This window comes from Serinus canaria, chromosome 5 (assembly GCF_022539315.1).
Source record: "Serinus canaria isolate serCan28SL12 chromosome 5, serCan2020, whole genome shotgun sequence".
Classification (NCBI taxonomy): domain Eukaryota; kingdom Metazoa; phylum Chordata; class Aves; order Passeriformes; family Fringillidae; genus Serinus; species Serinus canaria.
In genome coordinates this window covers 28,141,119-28,155,481 of record NC_066319.1, presented here as the reverse complement: position 1 = coordinate 28,155,481, position 14,363 = coordinate 28,141,119, and the positions used below count along the sequence as shown (strand labels likewise).

Below are 14,363 nucleotides of genomic sequence, written 5' to 3'. Positions count from 1 at the left end.
ATACAAACAAAACCCACCACCACCACCCTCTTTCATCATGCAACTTTGCTGTTACAGTCCTTCATTACAGGCTGTAGCTGAACTGCTGTTTTCTACACACTGCTGGCTGATTTCTTACTACATATTAGGTTTGCAGCAATGGCCTGTGTCCAAGAATTGTTATAATTATGCTGTGCAGGTAGTCAAAGTGCATGGTCGTTCCAGAAAGTGGAAGTTCATGTCACTGTGGCCACAAAGAATTAGAAATTAGAAACAAAAACCTGCCTTCTACACTCATTCATTCTCCAAGTTGCAGGACTGCATTACTTCCCACCAAGCAGGTTAAATTACTCACAACCACATGAACACACTTCCATGCTGGTAAGGTACAGACTGGTACCCCAGAACTGATGTATTCTAACCAAAGAAGAAGAAACCCTTCATCAACAAGCCAGGAGTCAAAGCCTCCAGAGCCTCTTTCTGGCTCTTTCAAAAAGCCTCAAAATCTATCAGATAACAAAAACAAATAGACACAAATTTTGCAACATGAACACCCAGTTGCTAGGCCACAGACCACTAGTATCAGAAAGCCAATCAGAAAATCATCATATGGTATCAAGTCCAGCAACTAGAAATATGAATGACCAAAAACTGGATGGCATCATACTTGTGCCATAAATGTTTCAAGGGATTAATGATGATCTTGCAGATATTGAATTATCAAAATACTCAGTAGGAAAAAAAAAAGAAAGAAAACTCTTCCTTGTGTCAGTATTTTGGTAGGAAAAAAAATAACAGAAAACAGAAAATAAAGTGTTCAAAATGGTTAAAAAGAACTTGGACATTATTCAAGATTTATTCAATCAAATCAGAAGATTTGTCAGATGAAGATATGGTAGCACATAATGCTAAAAATCTCAAGGATCAGACTGTAATTGAATTCTAACATGATTGATGCCTCTGCATAAATTTTCATTAGCTGATCTTCTTTAATTCCTAACAAGTATTATATTAATTTACAGCCACTGTGTTAATAAACTTTAAGTCCTAATAAACACAAATCTGAAATGCTATAGACAAGTTTGTGGCTGTTACAAACCAGAGCTTATTGCCTTTTTTTCATATTAGCATGTTGTCAAATAACGTCTATGGCAAGGCAAAAGCAACTGCACTATAAATGGTTCAGTTATTAAACCAGGCAAAAAGCAGCAATCACATGTGACATCAATTAAAAATTAATCTGCCCAACAATAAACTCTCCTGTTATGAGATGCAACATGAACAACTGGAAGACTTTGGCTTACAAAGCCATGCTGCAAGCTAAAGAGCAAATATTACTTTCTTTAGCTTGAAAACTCTGTAATGTACACTGCAACTACGAAAAGTCAAGTTTTTGCAAGGTTGTTGTATGAAGTGAGTCACGTGCTACTCACTTTGTCTCATCATATCCTATTGCTTGTTTGACAGCAACCATCCATGACACAGTGCGCAGCAGAGAAGTTGATACACACACCCCTCCCTTCCTGTTTTGGAATTCAGGTTTTGGCCTGACACTGCAGTTTTACTCACAACACCTTGGTACTACTAAGAGGAAAAAACCCACTTGGTTTGTGATGTACCTTTGCTCTTCATACAGTAGAAACAGCATAACAAGTTGACACATTTACCTTATCAGGAATTACCAGTACAGATGCCTTTACACTTCCAGTACTGCAATGGCTGATTTATCTTACCGTGAAAATCAGTTAAGCACCATCAGAGACAAAGCACACTGATGCTGTAAGAAAGTACAAATGCTGCTGAAATATTACACAGTGTAATGCTGGAAGATTAGGAATAAGATTAAACAGTTTTGCAAAATACAGGATACACACAAAGAATATAAATAATGTTTACAAACTCACTTGATCAATGTTCTAAAGAACCAAAGATGATGTCTGACTTTACTGCAAAACCAGACCAGTATCAGACATATTCAGCACTTATTTAATCAACCAACAGCATGTCAATATAGTCAGCTGACAGCCCTGAGCATGAATTGCGTTCATCTACACAAGCCAGAGCAGCAATGGACAGCTATTCAGTCAATTATCTTTTTGAAAACTGTGTTCAAAAGCCAATAAAAGAAGGTATTAATGAATTTATGCAACTTTAATACTATTAAAGGTAGCAAAGGACCCAGTGACTGACAATGTATGGAGTAGAACTACTAGTCATGGCTTTAACTGTTTCCCTTCTCATCTGTGGCACTGAGAAGGAAGATGCCCTCACTACCTTGATTTCACTTGGCTGTATTTACAGACAACAGTGAACCAGCAGGAATCACCAGTCAAAATAATTAGTAGCAGAATAATACTCAAAATTTCCAGCACCATTATTGGCTTGTTGACTTTGCATATTCTGTATGTCTCACATACTTTTCTAATTCCCCAAACTGTAAAACAGAGATAATCTCTACATTCTTTGCAAAACACTCTTCAGTTAAAAAAACACTGCAATGTACAAATTTGCCCAATGTAACCCAAAAGCAACAGTGAAGTCCAGTATGTTCCATCCATTCGTCCAGGCATAAAAAGACAGTAGAAGCTATTCAGGATGCAATATAAATATAAGTTAGGTTGGCACCATTCTAATGAAGTCAGGATCAAGTTCACTCTCCTGTTAACTGAAGAGAGAAAAATAATGTCACATTTAATAAAAATTAATTTTTTTCATTACAGTTTTAGAATCATATAGATACTTAATGTACATGATAAAATATTAAGGCACCGGCATCTCAAGGATACTCAAGCTGCAAAGCTCATAAATAACTGCATTCTTTGATTGTGAGGGAACTATTCATTTTATTTGTTCCACAATGCAGAGAAAAAAGCATTATGTAGTGAACATCATCTATCTCATGACTTGAATGCTCTCAGCAGATTGATAAAATGATAGTAACTTCTGATTTTTCCTTTACACCTGAAGTTTAACTTAGGGAGGCAAAGATCATTAACCACCCTAGTTAGCCAGCACTTAACACCAAAGCAAATAGCTTAATAGCACTACTAGCACAACCCCCGTTAAAGATCCCACATTGGATTATTCCTTTATGTTCCAGTGAGTACACAAAAAACCCCTTCAATGTTGTAATGCAATTATGCATGCATGGAAGACTTGCATGTTCCAAAACAAAATGAAAGATAGGATGTGACATAAGAGCACCATCTGTCACATACACTCAGCAACCTCAATAAACATTTTATGTAAAAAAATGACATAAAATTCTCTTTAATAACATTCTTTTAAAAATTCTATTTGTTCATGTCTCCATTGGGAAGTATGTTATGCAATCAGTTATAGATGGCATCAGACTGATCCCCTGAACCACATCTTATGATGGCAAATATTTGTATTTGTCACCAACTACAGTGGGTGGTCATTGAGGGCTCATAACAGCAGAACTTAGGACTAACAACAGATCCCTTTTTTAGATTCCTGCATAATCTAAAGCACCCAACTTCACTTCACTGGGTTAAACAAAATAATAAGAAACTGCTTCTTTGGGAGTACCAGCAAAATGCCATGTAACAGACATCCCTGTTGTTAGAGAAAGCCATTCCTTCTACAGTACCAGTCGTGAAAGATAATTACAAAGTCATAAATCCCTAAATTAACCAAATCACAATGTTTAGTGCTGCCAACGCAAATCATGCGGTGCTAGAAAATGTTATGATATGTATAAAAAGAAGGAACATGGTAATTTTCTAACCTCTTCTTCAAGACTACTGCTACAGAATTCTCTAGCTATTCATCAAGATCTTCAAAACTAGAGCAGTAGTGAATTATTTTAGTATAGTTTGCAGTGATCACAGCAAAGAGAGTTTTGGGGGTTCCTTTCTAAAGAACTGTCAGATGTGCAGTGTAAGACCAGTGAAAGATGGCAATTTGACAGTCCAGAAGACTGAAGTTTCTTTTCTTTTCCCTAAATAAAGTAGCAGGGCAAATTGCCAGTCCCAGAAAAGACCGGGCAGGTCATCTTAACCTGAAGCGCCCCCCTCTGCCAGCTCTTACTCTCAAAAGTTAATTTCCCACAGCCATTCCTGCACCTGGCTCTAACACTGAAACTGCAAAGAAGAGAGAAAAACAGAACAAAGTCTTCTCAGAAACTTACTAAATCCTCTCCTTACCCTCAATGGAAGAAAAACAGGGCCTACCTTTACTTCTTGTCTACAAAAAATGGAAATAACTTTAGGTTCACACAAGAGGTCTCCTTTGGGGGAAAACAGAAACCGAACCCATGCACCCATCAGGAGTTATTTCATTCAAAGGTACATCAAGTAAGTGAATACTCTGACTTAATGCATATTCTAGAATCACACACTGTAGAAAGGCTGAAGTGCACTCCAAAGGGATGAAATGCAGCAGTAGTTGACCACATGGACACCATGCTGGCCTTCAGGACACAGCTGCTGGTATAAACTGAAGCCAGTTGTTACTGACTGATAAAGCATGAGTGTAGTTTGCACAGCAGGTAGAACATGTGCAGAATATTAAACTTGGCCCAAGGTATCAGGTTAATTGGCTCAGTAAGAGAATGTTCAAAGCCATGATTTTAAAGATTGCAAATATTAATGGCTACAGGCCAGAGAACACAAAAAAAAAAAAAATCCTGCCCATATTCAATGTCTTATGAGAAAACAAAACTTTTGTTATTCTGTTATTCTTATTTTATTATTCACAATTTTGTGTGAAATGTCCAACTCATAATAAGTTTTAAACCAAAGAAAATGTATGTAATAGAAACCAATCTAAGAATAATGCAGAAGAGATAGAAACCCATATGTTCCTCAATGTGAACATGAGCAAAAAAGGGCATTTTTAGCCACAGCATTGTCATTTTGCATTACACACATTGCTTGGGCTGGTCAGACAGCAAAGGAATTTCACTCTGCAGCTCCAGCTGTTTGAAATCCAAGTCTGTCCTGGAGGTTGAGCTGCAGTTTCTGAACACCACCGTCATTTTCGCCTGAGCTTCTAAAAAACAAAATTTAAATTCCTTATTAAAATTATCATTTCCACAGCTCACAAGTTCAAATCTAGCCAAGGTAAACTACAATGAGAAAGTGTTCACATCTTGTGGCAAGCTGGTACTCTTGTGATGTGCTAGGCCCTGATCAAAACTGCAATAAACTGAAACCTGCATGAAAGAACATAAAAAGAAACCACGGTAAGTATTATTTCCCTATTGCTAATCCTGAACAAGGAATGAAGATTAAACATTCTGTAGAATAAACATGAATCTTACACTTCTACCATCACAACCCCTTGAAGAAGTGGGAGACCTAGGGCAGGACTAAACACAGACTTGCCTGTTCTGAGGCTCAACAGAGAACCTCAAACCCCTCCAAGTGCCAGATTAGTCCATTCTAACAGCATTAAACGATGCAAATGCACCCTTTATGTTTTGAAAAGAAACAGAGGGAAACTCTGAAGTACTAAAGAGTGCCTGTTTGTTTGCCACATATATCTGGAAAACAGTTCTCAAAGATTGAAAATGTAAAATTTTAGGCATTGATTCAAAAGGAGAACTCAGAAGTTTTAAGACCTAACAGTCAACTAAAAGATGGAAGTCAGCTAATTCAGACTGCACAAACTGGACTCCAGAGAAGCCCATTCAGCCTGAACACTCTGGCTTCCACACAAGCACTAACAGTTGCAGGGCTGGTTTTGTCTGGAACAGCTCCACACTGTGGATTCAAACACACACAGATGAAGAGGAGATGCAAAGCAAAAGCACAGCTGAAGTCAAAGACAAATCTCATCATAGGCCTAGAGACCCAACATGTACAATCCCAGTCACTGAAGCACAAAAGCAACACTCTGTTATTCACTGATTGACAGCAACAACTTTTAAATTCTAAAGACAGTTTTGTATTTATTGCTCCTCTAGGCTGCAAATGTAATACTTGTGACTTTTACAGGTAATCACAATTTATCTACAAATACTAGAAGTCAGAATTATCTTCTCGTGGCTGAATGTTAATTTCTATTCATCTCTCAAAAATGTATTAACATTTAAATAAACTGTTCCACATATGTCAAAATCTATTGTGAAGTTCCATGAAGTAATTGATATTAATAAAAGTCCTGCAACTCAGTATTATGAATTCTTCTAGGCAATAATGTACAAGATGTTAGCAATAACACTGACATATCTAAAAATGAAAAATACCGATTGCAGTAATCCTTCTTTAAACAATATCAGAAGATAATGTAATACAGTTTCTACTCATAGACACTGATGGCAACAGTAAGATCTCAGAATCATGATTACTCCCAAGAAAAATTGTCCATATTTCCAGTGTTTATACCATCTTTTTACAGGCAGATCCTCCAGAATCTGTGGGGAAAAGTGTGCCTTGTATTTAACACACTCCAGGACTCCAAATAGAGCAGTTTTTTATGAAATTAACCAGAAATGTTGAATTTTTTAAAAATCCATTAAAATTTAACCCATTAACCCTGCAAACTTTTACTTTAAGTAACTCACAGGACAGCAAAATAGAATTTCATATATCTGCAAAATATTTCTGGGCATCAGTCCTTGCTCCCAGATGACCCTGACTTCACACCAGTGAACAAAACTAATCAACAGGCATGTAATTTCACATCCTGGTGTCTGGAAAAGTTGTTTTGCTTTTGTTTGTCAAAACAACTAGCTCATTAACGAGAGCCCGAGATGCCACTGACCTTCTCTAATGGTGCCTAAAAGCACCGACCACATTGCTGCAGCATTGTTAGGGACTTGTTCTAACCTGACCTTTTTTCCTAGTCCTGTACATGACATGCATTCTTGGCATCCTTTGACAAAGTGTTTATCAAAGTAAACTTGCACTGTCCAAGGCAGCAGCGTAGATGGCATTGTAGTACAGTCTGTGCTAATAATCACTACTGGAAATAGATTTTAGAATCATATTTATTCATAGTGAAATCTTTCACTGCCCAAGCTACTGGTATCTTCTCCTTTGGCAATACTAGGCATGACATGCAAAACACCAAAGACGAGATCCAGAAGGAGAAGCAAAGTACTTGCAAAAGCAGACATTATAGGATGAGGGGAAAAACCCCACAAAACCCCAGAAAAATGAAAGGAAGTCAAAATCTACAGCAATCGGTATGGAGAATGTTGCAACATAGTGCAAATCTGAAAATCTGCATTACTATACACACAGTGTGATATTATTTTAGGTGTGCAATAAAAATCATCAAATGAACCATAGACCATATTTTCTTTCTGCTAGAATGTCACTTCAGATACTCAGAACACAATTTTTTTCTTGTAATATACTGACACAACTGGAACTGCATCTATACTTTCATTCTGCAGCTTGGAGAGTTTGAAAAATCCTTGCCTAGAATCAGGTGGAGACACAACCACAAAGGCAAGTCTTGGAAGTGCTGGGAGCATATGAAACAATAAGGGGTGTTTAACATGTGTTTTACATTTGTTACTACTTTGCAATTTTGAAATCCAAACTTGTTTCCTTAATAATGTGGACCCATCATTTAAACCCATTGAAAAAAAAAGTAATTTCCAGCAGACTTCAAATATTCCAAGTGTGCCAGAGAGGTGACCTTACATGTTTGGCGTCCCATAAGGAAGCTCTGGTGCTGGGTGCACCAGCAGCAAGCCAAGGAGCCTTTCTCTCTCATGATTTTACAGAAGCATCACAGCAGCAATATGACATTGACAGACACATCCCTTTTGCTCAGGTAGAGGTGCTTGTGGAATATAAAGCAGCAGAAGCTGAAGCTCCTTTTATAATAGAGCCATGAATGCTGAAGACTTGTAAGTTAAGCTTTATGTGACAAGGAAAGTGCTCCCGGAATCAAAATGGCAAACAGAGATGTCAATATAGGTGACAAAGATGCTTAAGCTACCACAGAGGTGGCACAGCCCTCGACTGCAACAGCAAATTTCAGATACACCTGTAAGGTTGCTGGAGTTTATCCCAACATCTACACAGATATTGATACCATAGTCAGAAATGCTTTGGAACTACTCACTTGATCACATTGCAGCCACTGAGACAATCCATACCAGGTTACATCACTATCTCCTCCATGCCTACTGTTCATACCACATAGAGATACTGTATCCACAAAGTTTACAAAGTTACAGAAAAATTCACACCTCAAGGTTTCCTTCAAGTTTAAATCCTAGCCCCTACAGTTTCATTGTTGCTCACAAAGAAACACTTTTTTCAGCCAGTGAGAGAGTAAGACTGAAAACTGTGTTTCACACATCTTACTCGGAGAGCTGTTGCCAGTATGAGGTTTAAAGATCAACCACGAAAATTCCTTCTCGACTGAAATATTCTAGCAGCCCCAAGATCAAATGAACAAATAAAAAAAACTATCAGAATAATTTACATTAAAAAGTAAGAAATATTTTACAGATATATTTTGGGGGGTGCGGGGTGGGGGGGGTGTAATGAGACATCCATTTCTTTGAATTACTATCTCTTTGACCGTGGAGCCTCAGAGATTTTGGCACAGGGACTTTTCCTTCAAATATACAGTATAAAATGACAAGATATGAAAGCCATTTGATTTTTTTCCTGCCAAAAAAGCAAACATGGTACTGATGAAAATTTAAGCAGTACTGAAGAATAGTCCTGCATCAGTCTAGAGAGAAAAAAAATTATGTACAGAATATAATAATCTAACAGAAACCTTTGGTTTCAGTATTATTAACAAATTCATCAGAATTAAAAGGAGTGCAAAGGCATGCTCCTTCTGATTCTTTGCCTAAATTGACTGTCATTTTTTCTGTAATTGATCTTTTAGCACCATTCCATTCAGCTTCAGAGGTGCCTTCAGAGCTCCATAGACAGCTGGGTAACTGACAATTGCACGAATTTTCCTTTTTCTTACTCCCTGGGAAGCCTTTGGGCAGCAAGTCAGAAACATTCTGAAGTATTCACAAGGGAGAATAATTTTAAGGCAGGGAGACATGAAACCCTGGAAAGAAATATAATAGAATATTTCTCTATATAATATTGTGTCTGGAGGAAAAAGCTCTGTCACAACAGGAACAGAATGAAATAAGCAGTTCAAAGTCAAAGAAATCAGTCTTAAAAATTCCTGCTACGATCTATGGAAAATTTTGCAAAAACACTGGGGATGACCAAAAGTACAGCCACAGGCCTGGCCTGGGATGTTGAAGTCCTGGTTCCAGCACTGAAGCAGAACTGGGACAATCTATGCCATTGCTGGCAGTTGGATGGTCAAGCTCATCTTAAAACCCCTCATTACACAACAGAGTGTTCTTTGCTAAAAACCAGCAGCACTTTCCTAACACACAATCATCTGTTTTGGGAGTACTCTCCCAAGTGATGAAAGGCAATCATCACTCTCAATGTACAGAACTTTGCAGACTCTTCTAAACTAAACTAAGTCAATTCCTTCAAGCATCCTTAAAGGTGGAATGCCAGCTTTACCTTTTATGTTGCTTTCCTCTAGACTTTACAGTTCATCTTCATCACCTCCACGTGGCACAGTGGCAGAATGGCATCACAGAGCTAAAAAGTTACTCCAGCTGAGGACTGAGTACACAGGAAGAATTCTGTTTCATGTGTTACTTCACTTTTGACAAGTTCCTCCATCTTGTAATAACATTTCTGTTTTTTCACAATAATACAGCCCACATTATTTCTACAGGACTTACCTTACCTCCAAAGATAACCTTTTCATTTGGCAAGTGTGTGGTAACTACATTTTATAACATCTTTTTAATCCTTTTGAGAACTAAAAAGGAAAGAAACATATCTTTGTCCTACTTCTTTGAAATGCAATCCTCACAGGGAAGATAATTTAGAAAGTTTTATCAAAATCAGAATCTTGTGTATCAGTTCAATCTCCTCACCTACCACACCAGTTAATCTGATACACTTCTTAATAAGCAGGGGGAATTTTTTTTCCTCCACTAGGTCACCACCTCTAAGTATCTATTATTTAATCACATAGTATTTTCCCCAGGCCTTCCAGAGGGTTAAAATTGCACCAGAGAATACTAAACTGCTTGATCTTCCCTGATTCTGGAAGAAAAGGAAGAAAAGCAGCAAGCTTCAAATAATTACATAAACAAAAGCACCATAAGCTAAAACTATATCCAACTTTTAACATCAAAGCAAGGTGTTATTAAACTGAAGAATATTGTCAGAGCATTCATACATTAAAAAAATCTGAAACCAAAATAAATTTGGTCTAAGCATGAAAGTAGCACTGTTCTGGACAGCCTCTCAGGTACACAGGCATGCAAGCAGGATTCCTGATGAGCTGTAACACTGTGCATGATCACTTCAAGAAAGGTGCTGTAGGCAAAGTTTGTGTGCAACAGCAAGGAGTGGAGCTGCTGATGCAAATGATTTCCTGTAGTTGTGGTATTATCACACTGTTTTGTTGGTCTGTTTGGTTTAACTGTTTCCATTTCTTACAAATGCCTTCACCAATATTTTGAGAAAAGATACTTCATTAATAACTTTAATGAATGTCCTTACTATAGAACATCAATAATATCCCTTTAAAATAATGGCCTTAAACTATTAACTCTAGTAAGTGTCAATGTCCTTCTTTGGTCCATTCCATTTTTCCAAGGCATGCTGCTGAATATTTGAGGAAGATGGCACTGATTTCTCTAGTAGCTTTATAAAAGGGTTGGAATTATCCTTTGCCTTATTCTTTATCCACCTTGAAATTTGCTTACTTTTTGCAAACCAATTGTATAGATGGATAAGGAGACCTGAATTGCACAAACAGAAACCACAATGGCCTTTGTGCTGCTTTTGTCTTCCTTCCTGAGTTTTTATCCATAAGTGCCTCTGCGTTTTTTTCATTTTCCCCCTAATGAACACAGGTACTAAGGACAGAGAAGTGCAACCGAATGTGTACTATACACAGAGGTGTGTAAGAGAGTCTTACAATTTTGTTTTAATCCTTCGACATTACTGATCTCTCCTAAGCTCAACTATAAAAAGTTATGCCTCACTCACCACTTTGAGCACAGCTCCTACCTATAACCTCAACTTACTTCACTCAAAATCTGTCCATTTATTTAGATATACAAATTATCACACCAACAGTGCCACTGCAGTTTAAAACCCAATGAAAAGCTAAAGAAAGTAAGACAAGAAACACAAGTGGTGTTTCACAGAAAAAAAAAAAACCCAAACCAAAACCAAGCCACCTGCAAAGTGCATTCTCCTCGGTTCCCAGTTAGGAATATCTTTAGGAGTATGTTTGATAACCGTGTCCCTGAGCTCCGGGCAGCACACGGCTCCCCCCGCCGGGCCGTGCCGAGGAGGGCACAGCAGAGCGCCCACCCTCGAGCCGCCTCCGCCCCGCAGCTCCGCCCGCCGCGGCCCCGGCCCTGCCCCGCCAGCGCCTCCCCGCGCTCTGCCGGCCCCGCCGCGCCGCTCACCAGCAGGGGCACCCCGAAGGTCATCGTGCGGCCCCTCCACAGCCGCCGCAGCTTCTCCATCGCCCGCTCCCGCCCCACGGGCCCGGCACCGCCCTCCCGCCTCCGGCCCGGCCCCGCCGCTTCCGGCGGGACGCGGCTCCCCCGCCAGAGCGGCCCCTCCGCCAGAGCGGCACCGCGGCCGGGCACGGCGGTTCCGCTGCGGCTCGGGAGGCCGGGGAGCGCCCGCGGCCTCGCTGGGCATCGGCCGCGGCTGGGCTCAGCCCCCTTCCCTCCCACATCGCCCCCATGCTCACATCGCCCATGCACCTCTCTCACGCTTTCCGTCACAGCTCGTCGGTGAACACCAACGAGCAGGCCTACTCTAGGAGCTGAACACTAGGTTGAGCAGGCCTAGTCAGGAGCTGTATCTTTTCGTTCTGCAGCCTGCTTTCCTAAGCAAAGAAGGTTGACGACCATGATCATCTGTTTTTCTGCAGTGTTATCCCTTGTCCCAACCAAAATGAACCAGAAAAACCTTTTCAAAACAAAGTTGGCCACAGCAGTGCTAGTGAACAGCCTTACGCTGTTATTTAGAGCCAACAGTCCTTGATATGTGCTAGGAATTAAATGTGCTGTGCCATCCACCCCAGCGCGTCTCAGCTACAGCCACACGCACGGTGCTGGAGCGCTGACCTGTTACAGACAAGAGCACCCATTCCCCAGGCACAGGCTGCAATGTTTTTACATATTATTGTAGCCCGAGGTTCTGCCCTGTTTTGATAGCTTGTGGCAATCACCAAATGGAAATAGGAGACTGTCAGGTCCTCTTTTACATACTTCTGAGTACTACACAGCTTTTTCATACACAGAAATGACATTCCAAGTCATTGCCGATGGCATGCAGGGCAGTGATGAAGTGGAACAAGGCACCTGCTGCCTCAACTCAAAGAGTAATTTAAAAACATTTGAAGATGGAACATTGATGATCCCTTCCTTTGGTTTTCTCCATTAATCAAGGAAGTGGTGGAGGTGCTTAATAAAGTTTTCTGAGTATGTTAATTAGATAGCACATATATACAAACTAAAATAAGAATAAAATCAAACACATATAGTAAGATAAGCTAATATTATTGCAATCCAATATCCACTAACTTGTTCTGAGAGCCCTACCAGTCTAGAGAGAAAGAAACAGAACTGAAGAATAAAAAACAACATAGCAGGAAATGACTATTTCTTGAGTACCTCAGTAACACAAAGGCAACATGGGTCTGAATTCGAGATGCGACATGCAAACACCCAGCTGGGAGCAGTGAGAGCAAGAGAACAGATCTGTCAGTGTCCATCCTCAAGCTGTGCTGAGCCTGGGATGAACTCGTCACAGAGCACAGGCTCACCAGGGCCTCTGAAAGCACAAGGGTCCCTTCTAAATAGTTTGAGAAAAATAGGCCTCAAATTACTGACCAGAAAGAAATCAGAAAGAATAATGTCAGGAAATTAAGGAAGTTGCTACTATAGATAAAGACATGCTGAGAAAAGAGGTTATTACCTGCTTCCCTCCTTTTCTATGCCTTCTCTAGCATCAGTTTGTTTTGTACCTTTAATATTCCAGTGTTAGGCTAACCTCACCTCCAGTCTTAGTGTCCCACCTGAATACTATTAGGTCACTGCTGGAGACGTAACCCACAGCTGCTGATGCCCATGTGCAGAGTTGGTGCCCTCTCATCCCAGCTTTTTAATGGACACCAAAAGTCCTGGCTGTAAGAAGAAGGGTTAAGAGTTTGTTCCACTGCTATGGGGTGCTCTTGTAAAGATTCATACAGTGTTCTTTTGTTTTCATTGATAACTGCTGTTGGTGTTTAAAATTTTCCACGTGGTGTTATACAGAGAAAGCAGCAAGAGAAAGTAAATGTGTAACTAAATACAAATATGATATAATTATGTAATAACAACAATTTTGTAGTAATTGGAAGGATAATAAAAATGCCTAAGACAAACATGCTGTGCCAGAGATGAACAGTAAATTAGGATTTTAAAATGTCTTAATGTTTAATAATCTAAAATGCTGTTAAATTACAGAGGTAAGTTGTCATCAATATATATTTTATTTCCACAGTGTCACTTTGTTCTGTTCATTATTGGTTGATCGGTCACCTTGAACAGAGAAGGATAGGGAGAAATAGTTTTGAAGATTAGAATATATTCTGGGTTTGATTTACAGCAGAGGTTTGATGCCTCCTTGATGTGACCCATACTGTCATAAAGAGATAGGCAAACATAAAAGTGGATAAACAAAAATCTGGGGGTTTTATGACATTCACAGCTTGCCCCAGATGTTGTTCCCAATATTTCAAGCACATGTTTATGTTACCAAATAGGCTAAGTGTGGTTTTCTTGTCCAGGTTTTCATCCAGTTAAGCATTTTTACTTTGTGAAGTACTGTGAGAGGGTTTTCTGTGTGAAATGTGCCTCTGGAGCCCATCTCCTAGGTGTATCCATGATGCTTCATCTGAAGGTGCAGAGCAGAAACACAAGGGTGATGGCTGGCTGGCTTTTGTCACAGCAAAGGGAACGAGGTGTTTCTGACTGCCCTGGCCTAGACAAACGGTCTGGGAAAGCCTCTTCTCACTTTCCCCCTGAGAAGGACCTTTAAAATTCATTGCACATAATGTGCTGCTGGCTGTTGGCAGAAACCTTGGGAACTTCAGACAAATGAAGCTTGCAATGCTGCAATGGTTTAGGCTGCAATGACCACGACTGCAGGGGAACACAGAGTGAAACAGTACATTGTGCAATACGGTCTCTGGACACTGGCATGGAGATCATGATGGAAATGGTGTTAAACATCCCTGGACAAGCCATGCTATACAAGAGTGGTATTGGACTGGTTACCAGGAGCTGCAGAATTGCTCACAATGCAGCATTGACTGTGGGTAGCCAAGGT

At 39.8% G+C, this 14,363-nt stretch overlaps 1 protein-coding gene across 2 annotated transcripts in view; it reads right to left on the bottom strand.

The window, feature by feature from the left end:
- The window catches only part of LOC103826618 (cytochrome c oxidase assembly protein COX16 homolog, mitochondrial), a 42,758-nt gene extending 31,213 nt beyond the window's left edge, over positions 1 to 11,545 (bottom strand). For both annotated transcript variants that reach the window (XM_009102009.4, XM_018907570.3), the window contains exon 1: positions 11,444 to 11,545. In XM_009102009.4, the coding sequence (XP_009100257.1) occupies positions 11,444 to 11,503 (60 nt within the window). In that variant the 5' untranslated portion in view covers positions 11,504 to 11,545. The remainder of the gene's footprint in view (positions 1 to 11,443) is intronic.
- Positions 11,546 to 14,363: the final 2,818 nt, after the last annotated feature.